This window comes from Theropithecus gelada, chromosome 2 (genome assembly GCF_003255815.1).
Source record: "Theropithecus gelada isolate Dixy chromosome 2, Tgel_1.0, whole genome shotgun sequence".
In the NCBI taxonomy this organism is placed as follows: Eukaryota; Metazoa; Chordata; class Mammalia; order Primates; family Cercopithecidae; genus Theropithecus; species Theropithecus gelada.
Window position 1 is genome coordinate 166521481 of NC_037669.1, and position 22847 is coordinate 166544327.

General features: G+C 40.2%; 1 protein-coding gene, 1 non-coding gene and 1 pseudogene across 3 annotated transcripts in view; 1 reads left to right on the forward strand and 2 right to left on the reverse strand.

The window, feature by feature from the left end:
• The window catches only part of PP2D1 (protein phosphatase 2C like domain containing 1), a 31256-nt gene that overhangs the window by 5336 nt on the left and 3073 nt on the right, over positions 1-22847 (reverse strand). Inside the window, exons 2-3 of one of the 2 annotated variants that reach the window (XM_025376913.1) lie at positions 14623-15689; positions 63-931 (exon numbers count right to left, since the gene is read on the reverse strand). In XM_025376913.1, coding sequence (XP_025232698.1) covers positions 126-931; positions 14623-15689 — 1873 coding nt within the window. In that variant the 3' untranslated portion in view covers positions 63-125. Of the gene's footprint in view, positions 1-62; positions 932-14622; positions 15690-22847 lie in introns of those variants that run through there. The other variant, XR_003118171.1, reaches the window with a different exon arrangement.
• LOC112619794 lies at positions 10450-10589 on the forward strand. Its single transcript, XR_003118299.1, has one exon. It is a non-coding gene; the product is annotated as a U4 spliceosomal RNA (small nuclear RNA).
• LOC112618377 lies at positions 15852-21863 on the reverse strand (annotated as a pseudogene).

Below are 22847 nucleotides of genomic sequence, written 5' to 3' on the forward strand. Positions count from 1 at the left end.
TTTTCTTTACTGTGTTCATAAAATTGTTTGCATGTTATTGATGAATCGTCCTAATATCTGGATCATTGAAGAATTGCTTTATGGTATTATATTTTGGTGCTCTGGATAATTGGAACTTTCATTTTTTATGTCAGAAGCTGATACTCACTTCCATTGAGAAATATTACCATAACTGTAATGTTGTCTCTGGAGCCAGCCAGTAAAGCAGCATTTACAAGTTCACGGCTAACGTACTCAGCTGCACCTTCATAGAAACTCTTAGTGCCTGATTCTTTTTCATTTGTTGCCACACCATTGACACTAGTTGGTCTGTCAGTTACTTTTTCACTGCAAGGTTTATGGTGAGTCGTTTCTGCTGGAAATGTTTCTACATTCTCAGGGTTATAAATGCAGTATTTAGAATAGTTTGAATCGGACAAATTTTCTTCGGAATTTGTAGTTGACACACATCCTTCAGATACAGATTTATACTGAAACAATACGTGGATATTACTTTGTGATTTAGTAAGGTTTGGTTCAATGGTTGAAAAAAGCAGAGGCCCTTTGGATGGTGAAGATTTTTTAGGTATGATAGAACAGTATGTTTCTTTATACATGTGAAATGTTGTCATTGCCAGGGCAGTGACTTCCTCTTTATCCAAAACTTCCCAAAGTCCATTAGTAGCTAAAATAAGGAATTGACATAGGTCATCTATAGGGACAGAAATAGTTTGAGGTGCTGGGATAATGGACTTTTTCAGCTTGAGATTTCCATGAAATCCAAGTCCTCGTGTAGTTTTTACTTGCCCTTCTACAAGCCCGTATGGTTCATTTGAACTAATGACTGTTCCATTCTGAAGTATTCTTCTTCTTTCGTTTGTGTTTCGTGTAGTATGTTCTTTGGTTAGGCAAAAACCTTTCCCATTTCTGCACAAGACTGCTTGCACATTACCTAAAAGATTATTTTTTAAAAGAAGAAATTTTTATCCTAGAGATAACCAATTGTATTCAAAATCTGCTAACTTTAGTAAATTCTGTGTTTCAATGCTAAACAGAAAGCAGGCTATGTAAAAGTACTGTTTAAATATGTGTAATATATCACTACTGAATGATTTATAGTAAATACAGATTCAAACAACATTTTATACCTCATTGTTAAGCAACTTTTAGTGTTTAAAATTACTTACATTTAGTGTTAACATTACAGATAATGCAAAGTAACTTCTAAATTTTTAAATGAAATGACTTAATATTACTTATATTGGAGAGTCATGAGTTGAACTTTTTTATAGCCAACATATATTCCATCTAGCAGATTTTTAAATGTTTTAAGATAAATGCTTCTTCAATTTAAAACACAAACTTTGATTTTTTAAAAAAAAAACAGAATGACAGTTGTGTAACCAGTACAAGTTAAAACTTGAATGTGCTTAGGTCATGGGTGATGAAAACATTAGAATGTCACTATTAATGTTAGGTTGCTATAATGTGTAGTTTTTAAAAATTAAGTCAATCATTCCTGTGAAGAAATACATTATTAATGTATTACATGAATAATAGGCAGCCAACATTAAACCCTTTGGTTGGAAACTGAAATCTTAAAAGTTGGTTGTAGTTTGTTCATGGTTCAAATGAATCCATGATGGTGTGCTTCATTGAAATCTTACAGTTTAAACAGGATCTGAACAGACTGGCGGGAGATTATATATTACTGTAACTTTTTGTGGAGTATTTTTTAAGAACAACTGAATTTTTTTAGTTAGGAAAAATTGATTTTCCCCAAGTTTTTAGGAATATAATTTTATGTTTTTAAAATTACATATAATTACATATTGTTTTTCTTGGTATGAAATCATTTGTGATTTATAGAAAGTTATTAAACTGTTCTGAGATGGGGTTAATAATATTTGATTATTATACCATCTTTGAGATTTAAAATTTCTGGAATAGAATGCCAAATTTACATAGAATATTCTGGTTTTAAATATGATCCTGTACCTGGGATCATTTAGTTGCTTGCAGGAGGAGTTCAATTCTAGGCCCACAGTTTTATAGCTAAAAGAATTTAGACTTAGAAGGTTGAGGTCCAAGGCCAGGTGTGGTGGCTTACAGCTGTAAACGCCACTCTTTGGGAGGCTGAGGCAGGCAAATCACTTGAAGCCAGAAGTTTGAGACCAGCTGGGGCAACATGGCAAAGCCCCATCTCTACTAAAAATACAAAAAAATTAGCCGGGCATGGTGGTGCATGCACGCCTGTAATCCCAGTTACTTGGGAGGCTGAGGCACAAGAACCGCCTCTACACAGGAGGTGGAGGTTGCAGTAAGCTGAAGTCACACCACTGCACTCCAGCCTAGGTGACAGAGCAAGACTCTCTCAAAAAAAAAAAAAAAAAAGTTGAGGTCCATGCAACTAGTATAGTACTATAGTTGGAAAGCCTAAATTGGTGGCCAGTGTGGTGGCTCATGCCTGTAATTCCAGCACTCTGGGAGGCTGAGGCAGGAGGATCACTTGACCAGACTGGCCAGCATGGCGAAACTCTGTCTCTACTAAATGCAAAAATTAGCCGGGCATGATGGTGCATGCCTGTAATCCCAGCTACTCAGGAGGCTGAGGCACAAGAATTGCTTGAACCTGGGAGGCAGAGGTTGCAGTGAGTCGAGATTGCACCACTGCACTTCAGTCTGTGCAATAGAGTGAGACTCAAAAATAGCCTAAATTGGTAAAAGCATTAGTGTCAGATATAGACAGAAACTATTGTCTCATTTATATAATAGGAATTTTTAATAGCTGAGCTACTGGATTGGGACTAAAAGATGATGTTTGTGAAAAATATTTTGGAAACTACATAAATAGTAGTTCTTAAAGGCCATATGGCCCCTCATTTCTTTATAGTGTGGTTATTAATATTGTGTATTAACTTGTCTTACTGTTGATTATTCGACTTAGATTTTGCAGAACATAAGTCAGTAAAATAATGACTTTTGCTGAATTATAAATTATTACTGAATCAGCTAGGCAACATGAAGTGGCACTTAACGTGCCAACTGAGTAAATGGAATTATTAGGAGTACATATGGTTCAGTACCTCTTAAATTAGAAAAATTTGTACGTGGCCGGGCGCGGTGGCTCAAGCTTGTAATCCCAGCACTTTGGGAGGCCGAGACGGGCGGATCACGAGGTCAGGAGATCGAGACCATCCTGGCTAACACGGTGAAACCTCGTCTCTACTAAAAAATACAAAAAACTAGCCGGGCGAGGTGGCGGGCGCCTGTAGTCCCAGCTACTCCGGAGGCTGAGGCAGGAGAATGGCGTAAACCCGGGAGGCGGAGCTTGCAGTGAGCTGAGATCCGGCCACAGCACTCCAGCCTGGGCGACAGAGCCGGACTCCGTCTCAAAAAAAAAAAAAAAAAAAAGAAAAAGAAAAATTTGTACGTGTGTACATACACGTGAATTGTGTGGCCATAGCTCTGAAAACAAAAGGGACATAATTTGGCTCAGAATAGTCAAATCCATTGACTTTGTAAATGTTTATTTGCATGTGGCAAGCCAAAAGGCCATTTAGCAAAAAGAAAAAGCATTATTTTCCTAGTATGTGATTTGAAAAGAATTTAAAAGGAATAGTACTTACAATGAAAGGATGGTAAACAGGTTATTTTTATTTTAGTTACCTCTACAGAGAGCTTGACAAGTGTAGCCTTATGCACTATTTGCCTTTTTTTTTTTTTTTTTTTTTCCTGTGCTACAGAGTAGGACATACCATGTTGGCCCATTTTATTACTTGTGAACATCCTTTGGGTTCAGCACAATAAAATATTTTAAGAGAAAGGACATTAAATCCTGGTTGCAGTTCTTGCTCTACCTGTTAAAAAGGGAGATAATGCCTTTTTTTTTTTTTTTCCTTTTGGAGACAGGGTTTCACTCTGTCACCCAGGCTGGAGTGCAGTGGTATGATTACGGCTTACTGCAGTGTTGGCCTCCCTGGGCTCAGGTGATCCTCCCACCTCCGCCTCCGGAGAGCTGGGACTAAAGGCATGTTCCACCACACCCGGCTAATTTCTGCATTTTTTCGTAGAAACAGGCTTTCGCTATGTTGCCCAGGCTGGGCTCAAACTCCTGGGTTCAAGCGATCCTCCTGCTTTGGTCTCCCAAAATGCTGGGATTATAGGCGCTAGTCACTGCACCTGGCATCGCATTCTTTACCTGTATGAATGGTGCATGAAGGAAAGGAAAAGTGAAGGAGAAGTAGCCAGCGTTTCTTAACTATTTGTGTATATAACCCAGGAAGTAGAGGGTAAATAAGATTCATCAGGAAGACTACTAATGGAACGAACTAAAAAATTAGATATGCAGAGTCAACAGTTTCATTTTGTAACAATGAGCGGCATATGCTGTCAGCTACAAACAGGGTGTTTGAAGTCAAGTGCTATATTAAACTGAAAGCTTGAACATGATAATGAACGAAAGGTTTCCATGAAGATGAGAAATTAGAGGAAGATTATTAAATATCACTTATGTCCACGTAGTCTGGAGAAGTGGAGAGGAAGCAGCCTTTGATAGCTTAAGAGAAAGGACAATTTGGCTTTTTAAAAAGTTTCTTGGTAACATCTGTTTGGAGGAAATGCGAACAGCTAACCAAGCAATGAACTGTGTTGGAAACCACTACACAATTTTAATCTAAGCATAAATGAATTCAAGTCCTAGACAAAGGTAACAACTTTCAGTATTTGGAGAGATTGCGCTCTTCAGAAAATGTTACCAGAATAAAAATGGAACAGGATTACTGGAAGAGCAACGTGTTTAGGAACAATAATCTTGGGGATTAAAAAGAGCCGCTTTGAGATGATGCTCAAGCCTTTTTAAAGTGGCATAGTCAGGTAAAGTGTTTCTTATGCAGAGGGTAATGATGTGGCTGCCTCCTGCAATTACTGGGTTATCACCAACTTTTGTGAGAAGGAAAAGTCCAGTAAACTTAGGATGAACTCTGGAATCCCAACCAGGGAATTCTAGAGCTGAGTAGGCAATATCAAGATTTGTCTCAGATAAAGCCAGAAAGGTGACTTAGTGTTGATTAGAGCAGGAACGTTTTAAGAAGGAGTGAGAGAAGAGGAAAAGGAAGTTTATGTGGTGATCAGAAAAAAACATACCTATATACATGATGGATGAAGCAGGAAAAATAAAAACACACCTAGGATGCACAGCGTTGCCCAGGAGTAATAAGGACAGTTTGGTGTAGAAAAACAGTATGGGGAGTGGAAGGATTTAGGAGCCTGACACAGTCAGACTTGAATCCCAAACTTTTGTCTGTGTGGCCTTCATTAGATCACTTTATTTCACTAAGTAACAGTTCTTTACCTGCAGTGTTATTTGTCAAAGTTACTGTGAGACTCAATAAGCTAATTTAAGAGGTAGACACTTAAAGGTTGGTGTTCTAAGAAGAGAAAAGCAGGTAGAGAGGCTATTCAAAAGAGAGGGGAAACGACAAATGTTTCATTTCAGACCCATTTCTAAAAGAACTATAAGAAAATACAAAGTAGAATTACAGGCTTAAGATAGGCAGTGGTAACTTGGAACTTGGGAAAAATTGAAACAGTTACTGGGGAAAGGAAAAATTACAATTATAAAGGAGCATAAGTAAATTAGAATTGCATGTAAATAAGATTAGGGGAAACAGTCTATATCCAGTTTTTCTTCAATGCTCTAGTTTCAGCAAAAGAGGCTGAATTTGTTTAATTTTATGCATGGACAGCAGCTTTGTGACTTCCTAAGAATGGTTATCTTAAGAGCCTCACTCATGTTGAACTAGCTTTCATTGGATGTTCAAAATATCCTTTTGTTTTATAGACATATGATCATGAAACTCATGTCCATTGTTCATTGCTCACCATTGTACCCCTCAAGCCTAACTAGATTATGCACGAGTCTCAACTATTTATGAAATATTTGTTGAATGTGTTCTCAGAATCAGGTTTGTAAACATGTGAGAGTTCCTTAGCACCACCATCAAAAAAAGTGAGAAGGGGAAGGGAAGGTATATAAAATGTCAGTGTTAAGAATTTGGCTTTTTTCCTGCACAAAATTGAAGGAGATTCTGGAGTTGAATTAGACTTTAGGGGAAAATGGTAGGGGTGGAGATAATTTTAAAAGCAACTTACTAAACTAGCCCGAATGAACACATTTTCACACCCATGGAAACGCATCTAGAGAAGAAAGGCAACTGAGGTCTGCAAATACAGCATTAGCGATTAATGAAGACAGAAAAGTCCACATAAAAATGAAGACACCCTAAAAACAGGAGAGAGCTAGTACTGTTCATTTGAAGTAACCAGACTTCAAGCCTGAAAGACTGGAGTCCTGGCTCACTCACTGGTTATATAACCTTGTATAATGCTTTGATGAGCTTTAGTCTTCTCATGTATTAAAAATGTGATTATCCTTTCCTCACAGATTTTGAAGATCAGATGAAGGAGTGATGTGGCAGTCTTGAGAAGGGAAGGGGGATTCAGGTGACCACTAATTTAAAAATTGTGATAGCCGGGTGTGGTGGCGTAGGCTGTAGGCCTAGCTACTTGGGAGGCTGAGGCAGGAGGACCGCTTGAGGCTAGGGGTTCCAGGCTGCAGTATCCTCTGATTGAGCCTAAGAATAACCACTGCACTCCTGGCTACATAGCAAAACCTCATCTCAAAAAAAAAAAGTGAATAATAGAGAAATAGTGGGTAAAATTGTGCCTGGTCTCTGAATTTACTGTGAGCTTTTGAGACACAAAGCTAGGACACTAGAAATAAAAGTTTACAGGGCCTCATTAAAAGGAATTATTAACAAATGTACAATCTAGACATAAAGATATTGGAATAATAGATACACCAAAGCACTCAAATATTAAAAAGGAGCAGTAATGAGGCAGTCTGGGTCTCAGATTGACCCTTCCACTGAGAACAAGTAAATATCCTGGTTAATATAGCCGAAGTACAAAATACTCAAGAAGCATAATGACTAAATTCAGGTATACCAAGAGCAGAAACTAGCTTTTACCTAAGACCATGTATTGAGCCGAATAAATCCACATTAGATTTCCACAAGGTGGCCAGGTGCAGTGGCTCATAACTATAATCCCAGCACTTTGGGAGGCTAAAGCAGGTGGATCACTTAAGGTCAGGAATGTGAGACCAGCCTGGCCAACATGTTGAAACCCTGTCTTTACATAAAACAAAATTAGCTGGGCTTGGTGGCATGTGCCTGTAGTCTTAGCTACTCGGGAGGCTGAGGCAGGAGAATCGCTTGAACCCTGAATCCGGGAGGTGGAGGTTGCAGTGAGCCAAGATCGAGCCACTCCAGTCCAGCCTGGATAACAGAGCAAGACTGTTTTGTTTGTTTGTTTGTTTTGTTTTGAGACGGAGTCTCACTCTGTCGCCCAGGCTGGAGTGCAGTGGCACGATCTCAGCTCTCTGCCTCCTGGGTTCGAGCAATTCTTTGCCTCAACCTCCCAAGTAGCTGGGATTACAGGTGCCCACCACCACACCTGGCTAATTTTTGTATTTTTTAGTAAAGATGGGGTTTCACCATGTTGGCCAGGCTGGTCTTGAATTCCTGACCTTGTGATCCACCCGCCTCGGCCTCCCAAAGTGCTGGGATTACAGGAGTGAGCCACTGCACCCAACCCAACTCTGTCTTAAAAAAAAAAAAAATCACAGGCTTATGAAACAGGAGACAAAACCTAGGGCTTCTCCGAGATGGGGAAGACTAAATGGCTCACCACAACAAAGCTAGGACCCCAAAGGACGATGGCCTCACTGAAACAGTGAACCAAAAATAAACCTATGCCTGTTGCCACCACACAGACTACAGAAAAACTGACTATTTCAGATTATGCCAAAGAGAGAAAGAGGGAAGAAAGGAAGCTACAAAAAACTTGGAACTGGCTTGACATTGTAGCTCACATCTGTAATCCTGTGAGGCAAGGATAATCACATGTTTAATACATGAGAAGATTAAAGCTCATCAAAGCATCAAAGCACTTTGGGAGGCCAAGATGGGAGGATCACTTGAGTCCAAGAGTTCAAGACCAGCCTGGGCAACATAACAACACCCCATCTCTACAAAACAAAGAATGTGAAACCACCAACCTTCACGTATTTGTAGACTGAAAGCCTCAAATGGATCACTTAGTACATATTGATAGTGTCAACAGGCAGACACGAGGCAGGAGCAAATGCAGTACTCTGGATGACACATCTCTCACATAATTCCCCAAAACATAAATTATATGGAATTTCTTATCTTTCTGGTCAAGATACAATAACAGTGACTGGATTTACACTTTCATCTGTTTTGAAGAGACAGAGCCAAGAGTCCAGGGAAACCAATGCAGCTAGAGCTTGCTGAGGACAGAATACCAGAGAGAAAAGAGCTTACATCTGGAATTCTAGAGAATTCCAGATACCTTTCGAGGGTCTTTCTCTAGTGGGTCTTTCTCAAGTGTTTAGATGGGTACTGGTGAATACATGTGTGGGTGGAAACTGGGAAAAGAAACATTTGAAAAGGATTAGAGGGAGCATTGCTGAGGACTCATAGGGCTGGTAGAATAATTCCTGTTCCAACCAGCCAGACTGAAAAGATATTAATTCAGGAATCATTAGGTAGCATGCTTAGGAAGGTTTTGCCTCAGTAGCAGAGAATAATTAGACCCAAACTCAACACTGCCCTGGACTTGCCTGATAAATTTAAAAAACAGGATCTAAAAGGATCAAACTATTTCCAAGTAATTTCATCCCAAAACAAAGCTCAAGACCATATATCCAAAAACACACATTTACTCCTAACACCCACAACCTGTCAATGTGTTCTTATTGGGAAAAAAAAAATAGTTTCTGCAGTTGTAGTTAAGGATCTCAAACGACAGCATTCTGTATTATCCAGGTGGGCCCGAATTCCAATGAGAAATGTCTTTATAAGAGATACGCAGAGTAGAGACACACAGGCAGAACAGTAAAATGCCATGTGAAAATCAAGGCAGGGACTGGAATTACGCAGCTGTGGGTGAGGGAATGCCTGGAGCTACCATAAGCTGAAAGACCCAAGGAAGGATTCTACCCTAGAAGAGGCATGGCCCTGTGAACACCTTGACTTCAGGCATCTGGCAAGTAGTATCTTTTCATACCACAATGGAATAGAACTGTAATAGCGAGAGGAACATTGGGAATTGTACAAACACATGGAAATTAAACAACATGCTCCTCAACAATCATAGGGTCAATAAAGAAATTAAAAAGGAAATCAAAACGGAGTCTCGCTCTGTCACCCAGGCTGGAGTGCAGTGGCCGGATCTCAGCTCACTGCAAGCTCCGCCTCCCGGGTTCACGCCATTCTCCTGCCTCAGCCTCCCGAGTAGCTGGGACTACAGGCGCCCGCCACCTCGCCCGGCTAGTTTTTTGTATTTTTTAGTAGAGACGGGGTTTCACCGTGTTAGCCAGGATGGTCTCGATCTTGTGACCTCGTGATCCGCCCGTCTCGGCCTCCCAAAGTGCTGGGATTACAGGCTTGAGCCACCGCGCCCGGCCAAAAACTTCTTGAAACAAATGAAAATCAAAACATAGCATACCAAAACCTATGGGATGCAGCAAAAGTGATACTAATAGGGAAATTTATAGTAATAAACTCCAAATAAACAACATAACAATGCACCGCAAGAAACTAGAAAGCCAGGACAAACCAAACTCAATAGAAGGGAAAAAAATAAAGATCAGAGCAGAATTAACCAAGATAGACACTAAAAAATACACATAGGATCAGTTAAACAAAAGGTCATTTTTATGAAAAGATTTTAAAAGTCAATAAACCATTAGCTAGCCTAAACAAGAAAAAAGAGAGAAAATCCCCAAAAAAAAAAAAAAAAAAAAAACCAGAAATGAAAAAGGAGACATTACAACAGATGCCACTGAAAAACAAAAGATCACTAGGGACTGTTACAAACAATGATACCCTAACAAATTAGAAAACCTAGAGGAAATGGATAAACATAAACACCTGGACACATACAACCCTACCAAGACTGAACCAGGAGGAAATAGAAAACCTGAACAGACCAATAACAAGTAGCAGGATTGAGTCAGTAATAAAAAGTCCCCCAAATGAAAAGCCCAGGACCAGATGGCTTCACTGCCGAATTCTACCAAACTCATAAAAAAGAATTAACACCAATTCTTCTCAAACTATTTCAGAAAATTGAAGAGGAAGGAAATCTTTTTAACTCATTCCACAAGCCCAGCATTACCTGAATACCAAAATCAGATAAGACACAACAACAAAGAAGAAAACTATAGGCCAATATCCCTGATGAATGTAGATGTGAAAATCCTCAACAAAATACTAGCAAGCTGAATCAAAAAACACATATATTTTTTAAAGCACCATGATCAAGTGGGATTTATTCCAGGGATGCAAGGATGGTTCACACAGAAATCAATAAATGTGAAGCTTCGTGCAGAGGCAGTATCATAGCCAGTGAGGTTTAGCCACGGTGTAATTACTGCTAATTGAAAACTTTTCCCCATAGCCCACTGTGATGACTTGTAATACAGTCAGCATTAAAAATAAGATAAATATGACACATTACCAACAGAATGAAGGAGAAATACCATATGATTATCTCAATAGATGGCCAAAAATTTTTTGGATAAAATTTAACATCTCTTCATGATAAAACTTCTCAACAAATTAGGCATAGAAGAAACACATCTTAACATATGAAAGGCCCTGCTATGGTATGTATTTTTGTTCCCTCCAAACATCATGTTGAAATTTTATCAACAATGTTGGAGATGGGTTCTGATACATGTCTGAGTCATGGGGACAGATCCCACTACTGAGTATGATAAATAGCCCACCGTGATGACTTGTAATACAGTCAGCATTAAAAATAAAATAAATATGACACAAGAATGAAGGAGAAATACCATATGATTATCTCAATCAATGCCCCCCAAACTTTTTTGATAAAATTCGCTTCTCTTCATGATAAAAATTCTCAACAAATTAGGCATAGAAGAAACATATCTCAACATAATAAAGGCCCTGCTATGGTATGTATTTTTGTTCCCCCCAAACATCATCTTGAAATTTTATCAACAATGTTGGAGATGGGGTCTAACAGATATTTGAGTCATGGGGAGCAGATCCCACTACTGAGTATGTAGCCAATGGATATCAAGGAGATACCTGTACCCCCACATTTTATGCAGCACTATTCACAATAGTAAAGATGCAAGGTCAACAATGTCCATCAGTAGATGAATGGATAAAGAAAATGTAGTATATGTACACAATGGAATACTATTAAGCCATGAAAAAGAAGGAAATTCTGTCATTTGTAGCAACATGGATGGAACTGAGGACATAATGTTAAGTGAAATAAGCCAGACTCAGAAAGACAAAAATTACTTGTTCTCTTTCATATGTGGATCCTAAAAATTGTTGATCTCAATGAGGTAAAGCAGAATGATGGTTACCAAAGATTGGGAAAGGTTGGGGATGGGGCAGGAGGAGATAAAGTTAAGTTGGTTAATAAGTACAAACAGGCCGGACGCAGTGACTCACTCCTGTAATCCCAGCACTTTTGGGAGGCTGTGGTGGGTGGTTCACAAGGTCAGGCGTTCGAGACCAGCCTGACCAACATGTTGAAACCCTGTCTCTACTAAAAATACAAAAATTAGGCTGGGCGTGGTGGCTCACATCTATAATCCTAGCACTTTGGGAGGCAGAGGAGGGTGGGTCACCTCAGGTCAGGAGTTCGGGATCAGCCTGGCCAACATGGTGAAACCCTGTCTTTTCTAAAAATACAAAAATTAGCCAGGTGTGGTGGCGTGCACCTGTAATCCCAGCTACTCAGAAGGCTGAGGCAGGAGAATGGCTTGAACCCGGGAGGCGGAGGTTGCAGTGAGCCAAGATGGTGCCACTGCACTCCAGCCTAGGTAACAGAGTGAGACTCCATCTCAAAAAATAAAAAAGGTACAGACATTCAGTCAGAGACAGGGAACTGTATATCTTAAAATAGCTAGAAGAGTTGAAGTGTTCCCAACACAAAGAAATAATACACATTTCAGGTGATGAATATTTTAAATACCCTGATTTGGTCATTACATATTATATGCATATATCAAAATACCACATGTACCCCATAAATATTTATAATTATTATGTATCAATAAAATAGATAAACATTTTTTAAAAGAATGTGAGTCTGGCAGTACCTTTTTCCACATGCACAAATTCAACATTTATTCAGTGGCTTCATCATTGAACTCATACTTCATTATAAGTTAAGAATTTTTTTTAATTCTAGAGTTATGACATTGATATTTTATGAATTTTATAAAAGGAAACCTAATTCCCTCACTATAATTAATCCTGTTCTATAAAATACAAAATAATTCTTGAAAATTTTGTGTAAAAAAATTTTTTTATGGCTGGAAGTCATTTAAAGTTCTTTCTTACAGGAGTACTTTTGTAGCTAAATCATGACCTCAGGTTCTCTCTTTTACAATTTGAATTGTTTTTACCCATGTGTCTTTCTATTAAAATGCAACATGCCTACATGCAAACAGTTTAACACCATTGTATAGGCCTGGAAATTAAATCCCATTGTTGGACCTGGAGATTAGAACCAATCAATCAGCAGTGTATCTAGATTTTTTTTTTTTTTTTTTTTTGAGATGGAGTCCTGACTCCTGCTCTGTTACCAGGCTGGAGAGCAGTGGTGCCATCTCGGCTCACTGCCACCTCCGCCTCCTGGATTCAAGCCATTCTCCTGCCACAGTCTCCCGATGTAGCTGGGATTACAGGCATGCGCCACCACGCCCAGCTAATTTTTGTATTTTTAGTAGAGACAGGGTTTCACCATGTTGGCCAGGATGGTCTTGATCTCCTGACCTCATGATCCGCCCGCCTTGGCCTCTCAAAGTGCTGGTTATAGGAGTCAGCCACTGCGCCTGGCCATTTATTTTTTTTTCTGGAGACAGAGTCTCACTTCATTGCCCAGTCTGGAGTGCAGTGGTGTGATCTCAGCTCACTGCAGCCTCTGCCTCCCAGGCTCAAGCGATTCTCCTGCCTTAGCCTCCCGAGTAGCTGGGGTTACAGGTGCCTGCCACGTCCAGCTATTTATTTTTATTTTTTATTTTTGTATTTTTAGTAGAGATGGGGTTTCACCATGTTGGCCAGGCTGGTCTCAAACTCCTGACCTGGGGTGATCTACCCACCTCGGCCTTCCAAAGTGCTGGCATTACAGGTGTGAGCCACCACCCCCGGCCGTGTCTAGACATTTAATGACAGTATCCACTTATTGAATATGTCATAATTTGTCACATTAATTTTACAAAGACTCTTATAATTAATGATAACTTCTATAGGGGTCCCAATTCCAAGAATATGGGTCAGTTCACAGATTGGCCTTAAATCTGTAATGATTATGTCTATGAACTATTTGGAACCTCAGCATAGAGCCTGAGAAATGACAAAGACTCTGAGGCAGTGGACATGCACTTAGCTTTCTTGGTGTTGTTTAGTCTGGAGTCCTTGACATTTCAGGCTCAGAACCAGGCTAGATCAGAAACAGGCTGACTTTCTGGGGCCTTGACATTCGTTGTAGTATTCTTTGTGATTATCTGGCCTTGCAACACTGTCTCTGCCACAAAGTCCCACTCGCTGAGGCCCAGCCTCCTCAGGCTTTGGAAACAATCCCCTTAAGAGGTAATATCATATGGCAGGACTGATTTCCAATTCCAATTCCTGTTACTTCTGAGACCTTGAACAAATTATCTCACATTTTTTAGCTTTAATTTCTCATCTGAAACGTTGGGTTAACAATACTTAGATATCACTAGATGTCAAAGTTATTGTAAGACTAGAAGAGGAAATTACTCTGTATTCAATATTCAGTAAGCGGACACTATCATTAATTATAATTCTATCTATGAAAAGGGTAGTAGAACTGTAGTTAAGTATCTCATAGAACTCAGTGTGAAACTCATGTCAATTCTGCTAAAAAGTTTTACCTCTGAGCTTTCCATTTTGGCAAATTCCTTAACTTCCTGAAATAATTTTTAAACAACACAGGTAACTTCTTTAAGAAGAGAATACATGCTCATAAAACTGAGGCATGAACTATTATTCTCTCTGAGATGAAATAGATGCTACTTGGCCAGTGAGCATGAGAATGACCTATAGCAAATACACTTATCAGAGTAACTGACCAATTTAAACAACTACACTAACAATGAGCAAACAACTTTCCATTTTTCTGAAAAGAGGAAGTGTACAAAATGTTTTTAATTTTGTTCAGGTTTAAACATATGTAGTATCTTTGCTTTTCATCTTTATCAGCAACTCTATTGCTACCCCTTTGGGAAAATGTAACATATTTGTCACATTATATCATATCTGTGCCTGTTTGGAAAATAATTACAATATTTTTGTGCCTGCAATCTGCACTTAAATTGTGGTTATTTGTTGCTTCTTATATTATCAGTGCAATTTCTAGGCACTAGTAAGTCGCTAAATAATAAATCATAAAAAAATTCTGGAAGCATGAGGGGTTTTGCTGCAAGGAACCCAAAACATAAAGGTGTTATTTGGTGCTATTCAATGTACATACCAGTGTTTGCAACATGTAATATTCCAGGAAATATTTGTGGCATCTCCTGGGAAGTGGAGCTCTCTGCCAATCCATCATGGTTGGTTTTTCTTTTCCAATTCTTATGAGCATAAGGACTTTTAGGTTTGCCTTCCAATATACAAGTAACTGCAGAGCAGCCACTCCATTGAACCCTAGACACTTCTTTTCTTCCAAGACGTAAAAGCCTATCCATTCTCCAAAATGCTTTTGCAAAGGCTTTGTGTATGTCCTCATACTCACGCCTCACTGCTTCTGTTTTGTTTATGGCAGAAAAGAGATCTTCTATTGCTGTGTATTCTTCTCTAAACACAGTGTAAAAGGAATTGATTATTTGTTGCTCATCAGTTGTCATTTGGTAAGAAGGATCAAATTTGGAAAGCTGATGGAGGAGTAAAACTGGGAGTTCCATGGATGTCAACTCTGCCGCTGAGGCACCATGATGTCCATCGAACAAACCGAAAAAACACACATTAGGTTTATTACCAAAATTACTCACTACAGTGAATTTATCATTCATGTCAGCTTTCCATGTAGAATTCCTGTCTTCACAAATGCCCACTCCTTTAATTAATAGATGACGTATTTTTTGAGAATATATGACACTCCTGTCAATGTTATCAAAAATCTTATAGTATGCTGGTATTTTTTTTTTCCAAAGCAGCTCAAAAGCATTATTAATGCTCTGTAGGGTTTTTTCAGTGAACATAAAAGATGACAATAGTTTAGAAATCATGAACTGTCTCTGAACAGCAATCACTGAGGGCTGTGGTTTCTTTCCACCCATCCACTGGAAACCCAGCGTGGCCAGAGCTACATGTTGCTTCTTATGGAGAAAAATACCAGTTAAGTCAATTTCGTGCTTGCATATGGAACAGGGTAATGTGGTCGCTTGCTCATAGACCTGCTCCTCTTCATGGCGTTTGGTGTGTCTCACTGGTCTTGGCTTTTTCTTTCTAAAACGTTTTCTTTTGGGTAAAAGTGAAATATCCACATATGAATCAAATGTTGATGTTTTCATGTTCCATTCTCTTGATTTCCAAAACACCCTGCAAACAGGACGAAAGATATTTACATGCCAGGATGATGCAGTGAAAATCTCTTCAAGCAGGCTCTTATCATTACAATTTGATTTGGCTCCTCACAATCTTATATAAGCCTAGGATTAAATATTCTGAGTCATATTCCTCATAAAACATGTAAGTACTCAATTAATTGGTGATTGACCTGTGTCTGCCTGAAATAAATTAGGCAAAAATTCCAAAGAGTCAGCCAGACATCTAAGCAAATGCTCAGAGAAATCAGCACAATATTTTACCTTAGGCATGTGAAAGTATATATTTGAGACCTGCGATTCTGATTTCTAATATGGACAAACAGTCATGTATTGCATAATGATGTTTCAGGCAATGATGGACCATATGCAATGGTGGTACCACAAGATTATAATGGAGCCAAAAAATTCCTATTGCCTAGTGACATTATTGTTGTCTCAATGACATAAAGTGCTACATGTCACTTATGTTTTTGTGTTGATGCTGGTATCAACAAACCTAATATGCTGCCAGTCAAATAAAAGTATAGCAAATACAAGGCCAGGCATGGTGGCTCACGCCTGTAATTCCAACACTTTAGGAGGCCGAAGTGGGCGGATCACTTGCAGTCAGGAGTTCAAGACCAGCCTGGCCAACATGGTGAAACCCCGTCTCTACTAAAAATACAAAAATTAGGCCGTCCTGGTGGCTCACACCTGTAATCCCAGCACTTTGGGAGGCCAAGGCGGACGGATCACGGGGTCAGGAGTTCAAGACCAGCCTCACCAACATGGTGAAACCCCATCTCTACTAAAAATACAAAAAATTAGCTGGGCATGGTGGTGAGTGCCTGTAATCCCAGCTACTTGGGAGGCTGAGGCAGGAGAATCACTTGAACCTGGGAGGCAGAGGTTACAGTGAGCCGAGATGGTGCCACTGCACTCCAGCCTGGGTGACAGAGCAAGACTCCATCTCAAAAAGAAGAAAAAAAAGTATAGCAAATACAAGATATGTACAGAACATAATACCTGATAATGATAAATGACTATGTGACTGGCTTATGTGTTTATGATAGTATACTTTTTTATCGTTATTTTAGAGTGAACTCCTTATATTAGAAAAAAATTAACTGTAAAACAACCTCAGGCCCTCCAGGAGGTATTCCAGAAGGTGTTGCTAACATAGATGACAACCCCGTGTGTTGTTGCTCCTGAAGACCTTCCAGTGGGACAAGATGTGGAGGGGAAAGACAGTGATAATCCCAACTCTGTGTAGGCCAAGGTGTGTATTGTAGGTTTTTTTTTTTTTTTTTTTTTTTTTTTTTGGAAAAAGGTTAAAACGTTTTAAACAAAATTTAACAACAATTTTAGTTAAATTTTTTAATAAAAATAAAATTTAGCTGGTTACTATGGCTCACACCTGTAATCCCAACACTTTGGGAGGTCGAGGCGGGTGGATCACATGAGGTCAGGAGTTCGAGACCAGCCTGGCCAACATGGCAAAACCCCGTTTCTACTAAAAATACAGAAAATTAGCTGAGCGTGGTGGCTCATGCCTGTAATCTCAGCTACTTGGGAGGCTGAGGCAGGAGAATTGCTTGAACCCAGGAGGCAGGAGGCAGAGGCTGCAGTGAGCAGAGATCGTGCCACTGCACTCCAGCCTGGGTGACAGAGTGAGACTCCATCTCAAAAGATAAATAAATAAATAATTTAAAATGTTAATTAAAAAATTAAAAACAGAAAAAAGCTCTTAGAATAAGGAAATAAAGCAAGTAGTTTTTGTATAGCTGTACAATGTGTTTGCCTTTTAAGCCAAATGTTACAAAAGAATCAAAAAGTTCTAAAAATTAAAACGTTTACAAAGTAAAAAGTTACTGTAAGCTAAGGTTAATTTATTATTGAAGAAAAAATATTGTTTCTAAGTTTAGTGTAAGCTAAGTGTACAAGGTTTATAAGGTCTGCAGTAGCGTGCAATAATGTGCTAGACCTTCACACTCACCACTCACTCATTGACACCCAGAGGGACTTGCAGTCCTGCAAGCTTTATTCATGGTAAGTGCCCTATTTTAAAATGTTGCATTTTTTACTCTTTGTACAATACTTTATTGTACCTCTTCTGTGTTTAGGTACACAATACTTTCCATGTGTTACAGTTGCCTACGGTATTCACTACAGTAACACAGCTGTACAGGTTTGTAGCCTAGGAGCGATAGGCTATACCATATAGCCTAGGTATTAGTGGGCTGCACCATCTAGGTTTGTGTAAGTGCACTCTGTGACGTTCACACAGCCATGAAATTGCCATCGATACACTTCTCAGAAAGTATCCCCATCGTTAAGTGATGCATGATTGTAATTACTTTTGTGCTGCATTTTGTCTGCCTTAAAACACTTTTGTTCTAATTAGAGGGTTCACAAGAAAATGAATGGATTATGCCAAAACCAAGCAGAATAAGGAAAAGAACTGACAGTAAGGACAGAATTTTTTTAAAAACTACAACGAAGAGGTATGGGCTGAGGATAGGAAAGAAAAGATGTAGAGCTGGATGATACATTTCTGGAGAGCAGGCATCATTTTATACCCCTTCCTATCAGAAACATCTAGCACTGTACTCAGCACCTGGGGCCATTTTTATCCATTTCATGCACAATTTCTAGGGCATGAGATATTTCCAAGGGTCTATGAAAAGTTAGAGACCAGAAAAAAAAAAAATGCTTTGGTTACAAAATATTTTAAAAGTTGATAAAAATCAAAGTTGGCTGGGTGCAGTGGTTTATACCTGTAATCCCAGCACTTTGGGAGGTCAAGGTAGGGAAATCACTTGAGGTCAGGAGTTTCAGACCAGCCTGTGCAACATAGTGAGGCCTTGTCTCTATTAACAATTAAAAAAAAAAAAGCCAGGTGCGATGGTATGCATGCCTGTAGTCCGAGCTACTCAGGAGGCTGAAGTGGGAGGATCGCTTGAGCCTGGGAGGTGGAAGCTGCAGTGAGCCATGATTGTACCACCACACTCCAGCCTGGGCTACAGATCGAGACCCTGTCTCAAAAATAAATAAATAAAGTAACTTTATATATATATATATATATATATATATATAGAGAGAGAGAGAGAGAGGGACAGTCAGAGAGAGAGAGAGAGAGAGAGAGAGAGACGGAGTTTCACTCTTGCTGCCCAGGCTGGAGTACAATGGTGCAATCTCGGCTCACTGCAACCTCCGCCTCCCGGGTTCAAGCAATTCTCCTGCCTCAGCCTCCCAAGTAGCTGGGATTACAGGCATTCACCACCACACCTTGCTAATTTTGTATTTTTAGTAGAGACAGGGTTTCTCCACATTGGTCAGGCTCGTCTTGAACTCCCAACCTCAGGTGACCCACCTGCCTCAGCCTCCCAAAGTGCTGGGATTACAGGCATTAGCCACTGTGCCCAGCCATAAATATTTATGAAATGTGACATTACAAAAACTAGTCTACTTCAACTCAATTCGTATATAAATTGTATTTGAGATGGGTACATTTTAATGTGTTACAGTAATGGGGGATGGAGCCTGTGACACTAAGAATACTTGGAGCCTCTAAGTACTTAAAACATCTCAGATACATAATAGATATTCAACAATTGAATATCTATTGATATTCTATAGATAGTTGGTAGTTAGATAAGAAATTGACCCATTTAATTATAATGACAATATGATAATAATAATAATGAAATATATTTTGTTATAAAAGGTATATATCATCAGGTTCTTAAGTTCAATGCAGAAGGATACAAAGTAGAAAATAAAAGAATGTTTTTGTCTTCCCACACTCCGCTTGAACCTGGGAGGTGGAGGTTGCGGTGAGCTGCAATCACGCCATTGTACTCCAGCCTGGGCAACAAACCCCAGCCCCAGTAGTAATTGAGTTATCTATCTTTCTAAATGTAAATTTGTATATAAGATCTTGTCTGGCCCTGCGCAGTGGCTCACGCATAATCCCAGCACTTTGGGAGGCAGAGGCAGGTGGATCACTTGAGGTCAGGAGTTTGGGACTGGCCCGGCCAACAGGGTGAAACCCTGTCTCTACTAACAGTACCCCAAAAATTAGATGGGCGTGATGGCACGCCTGTAATCTCAGCTACTCGGGAGGCTGAGACAGGAGAATCACTTAAACTCAGAAAGTGGAGGTTGCAGTGAGCCAAGATCATGCCACTGCCCTCCAGCCTGGGCGACAGAGTGAGACACTGTTTCAAAAACAAAAACAAAAACAAACAAACAGACATATTTTCTGAAGGCCAGTAGGGTCCCATTTTACATGCCATCCTAAAATCTGATATTTTCAGTAAATACTAGGTCATGGACAGGAAGTTTGAATATGGAAGAACAGAACAATATACATTGTCCCTAGGTATCTGTGGGGGATTGGTTCCAAGACCACCCTCTCCACGCATGGATACAAAAATCTAAGGAAGTTTAGGTTCCTGATAAAAATGGCGTAGTATTTGTATCTTCCTTGTATGTTGCCTCACTCAGGAGTGCAGTGGCCTAGAACTCCTGGGCTCAAGCCATCCTCCCACCTCTGCCTCCATAGTCGCTGTAACTACAGGCATGCACCACGATGCCCGGTTAATTTTTGTATTTTTAGTAGAGATGGGTTTTCGCCATGTTGGCCAAGCTGGTATGGTCTCGAACTGCTGGCCTCATGTGATCCACCCGCCCCGCCTTAGCCTCTCAAAGCACTAGGATTACTGGTGTGAGCTACTGCGTCGGCCCTCCTGTATACTTGTTTATTTACTTATTTGAGACGGAGTCTTGCTCTGTCGCCCAGGCTGGAGTGCAGTGGTGCAATCTGGGCTCACTGCAACCTCTGCCTCCTGGGTTCAAGCAATTCTCTCACCTCAGCCTCCCAAGTAGCTGGGATTACAGATGCTCACCTAATACGTATATATACACACACACACACACACAGAGATATATATATATAGTATTTTTAATAGAGATGAGGTTTCACCATGTTGGCCCAGGCTGGTCTTGAACTCCTGACTCAAGTGATCCGCCCAGCTCTGCCTCCCAAAGTGCTAGGATTACAGGCGTAAGCCACCGCACCCGGGCCCTCTTGTATACGTTAAATCATCTCTTGATAGAATATGCATAATGCAACGTAAATGCTATGTAAATAGTTCTTATACTGTATTTTTATTTGTATTATTTTGTTGTTGTATTGGTTTATTAGTATTATTATTTTAGGAGGTATTTTGGGAATATTTTCTACCCAAAGTTGGTTGAATTCACAGATGCAGAACCTTCAGATATGGAGGACTGACTCTGTTGTGAAAAATGTAGACTTAGGAATTTTTTTTTTTTCAGGGGAGGAAAAAGCATGTAAGTTTACTTTACATAACTGACTGAAAAATACATTCAAGAAATAGTAAGTAGAAGCCGGGGGCAGTGGGTCACACCTGTAATCCCAGCACTTAGGGAGGCCGAGGCTGTCGGATCACCTGAGGTCAGGAGTTCGAGACCAGCCTGGCCAACATGGAGAAACTCTGTCTCTACTAAAAATACAAAATTAGCCGGGCGTGGTAGCACCTGCCTGTAATTCCAGCTACTTGGGAGGCTGAGGCAGGAGAATCGCTTGAACCTGGGAGGCGGAGGTGGTGGTGAGCTGATATCATGCCATTGCACTCCAGCCTGGGCAACAAGAGCGAAACTCCATCTCAAAAAATCAAAACAAAACAAAACAAAAAAACCTGAATAAAAGAAATAGTAAATAGAATATAATACGACTCATGAACGCTGAAGGAGTGGGGGTAATCGTTATGTCCAAATAATCTCCTAGTTGTAACTTCTGTGACTGCAGGGGTCATGGAGTCACCAGTCCCCTTTCTGCCAGACGTGGTGCTGGCCAATCTCCTTCACACGATAGCCAGATCTTTTAATATCTGTAAAAATGACTGCAAAATTGAAATGTGTGCCCCGCTTTCTAGCCTCTGGATAGACTTATTATACTAAGCTCAGTTCTTTCAAGGTTGCATCTATCCAAGTGTAGATCGCCAGCTCGCTGGATGGTACGTTCCCCCGGGAGAACTCGACCATTCGGTGGCGGCGGCTGTCACTGGCGGCCGCGGGCCTGTCTTGTAGTGATCAGCTCCTGAAGCTCCTTCTTAATTTCCTCCTGGCTAATGCGCGACTCCACCGCCATCTTTCTCCTACGGCCTCAGACTTTGAATAAAAACAACAAAAACAAGTTGGTCGCGGTGGCTCACGCCTATAATCCCAGCACTTTGGGAGGCCGAGGAGGGCCGATCACGAGGTCGGGAGTTCGAGACCAGCCTGACCAACATGGTGAAATCCGTCTCTACTAAAAATACAAAATTACCCCGGCGTGTGGCTGTAATCCGAGCTACTCAGGAGGCTGAGGCAGGAGAATCGCGTGAACCCGGGAGGTGGAGGTTGCAGGGAGCTGAGATCACACCATTGCACTCCAGCCCAGGCAACAAAAGCGAAACTCCGTCTTATAGCAAACACAAAAATTGTCCCTGGGCGGGCGCTGTAGCTCACACCTGTAATCTCAGCTACTCAGGATGCTGACACTGGAGGATGCTGGAGCCCTGGAGGTTGAGGCTGCAGTGAGCTGTGATGGCGTCACTGCATTCCACTTGGGTTACAGAGGGAGACGCGGTCTCTTCAACAACAACAACAACAAATGTTCATTTACTAACTGTATAACCTCAATCAAGTCTTTTAATTTCTCTGAGCATCTGCTTTTAGCCTCAAATGAGGTAAATGGTGAAATAGTTGGTACCTAGGGGACGCTAAAAAAAAAAAAAAAAAAAAAAAAAGCCTGCTCATTCTGCCCTAAGTGAAAAGGACACTGAGAACTATGCCAAATAAAAATACATTACATAAAGGCATGAAATTACAATGCTTAGAGAGAAATGTGTTCTACGTAAAATTAATTAAGAAAAAATCAGGAGATCAATGGGAGAGGATTGTTTTAACGACCTGTATTTGAGAACTGTGTAATGCATATTTACTAACATGTTGTGGTAAGTTGTTTATATCATCACTTAGTTACCAGCTATGTTACACGATTTAAGAGAAAATGAACTTGGTCAGGTGCAGTGGCTCACGCCTGTAGTCTCAACACTTTGGGAGGCTGAAGTAAGAGAATTGCTTGAGGTCAGGAGTTGGG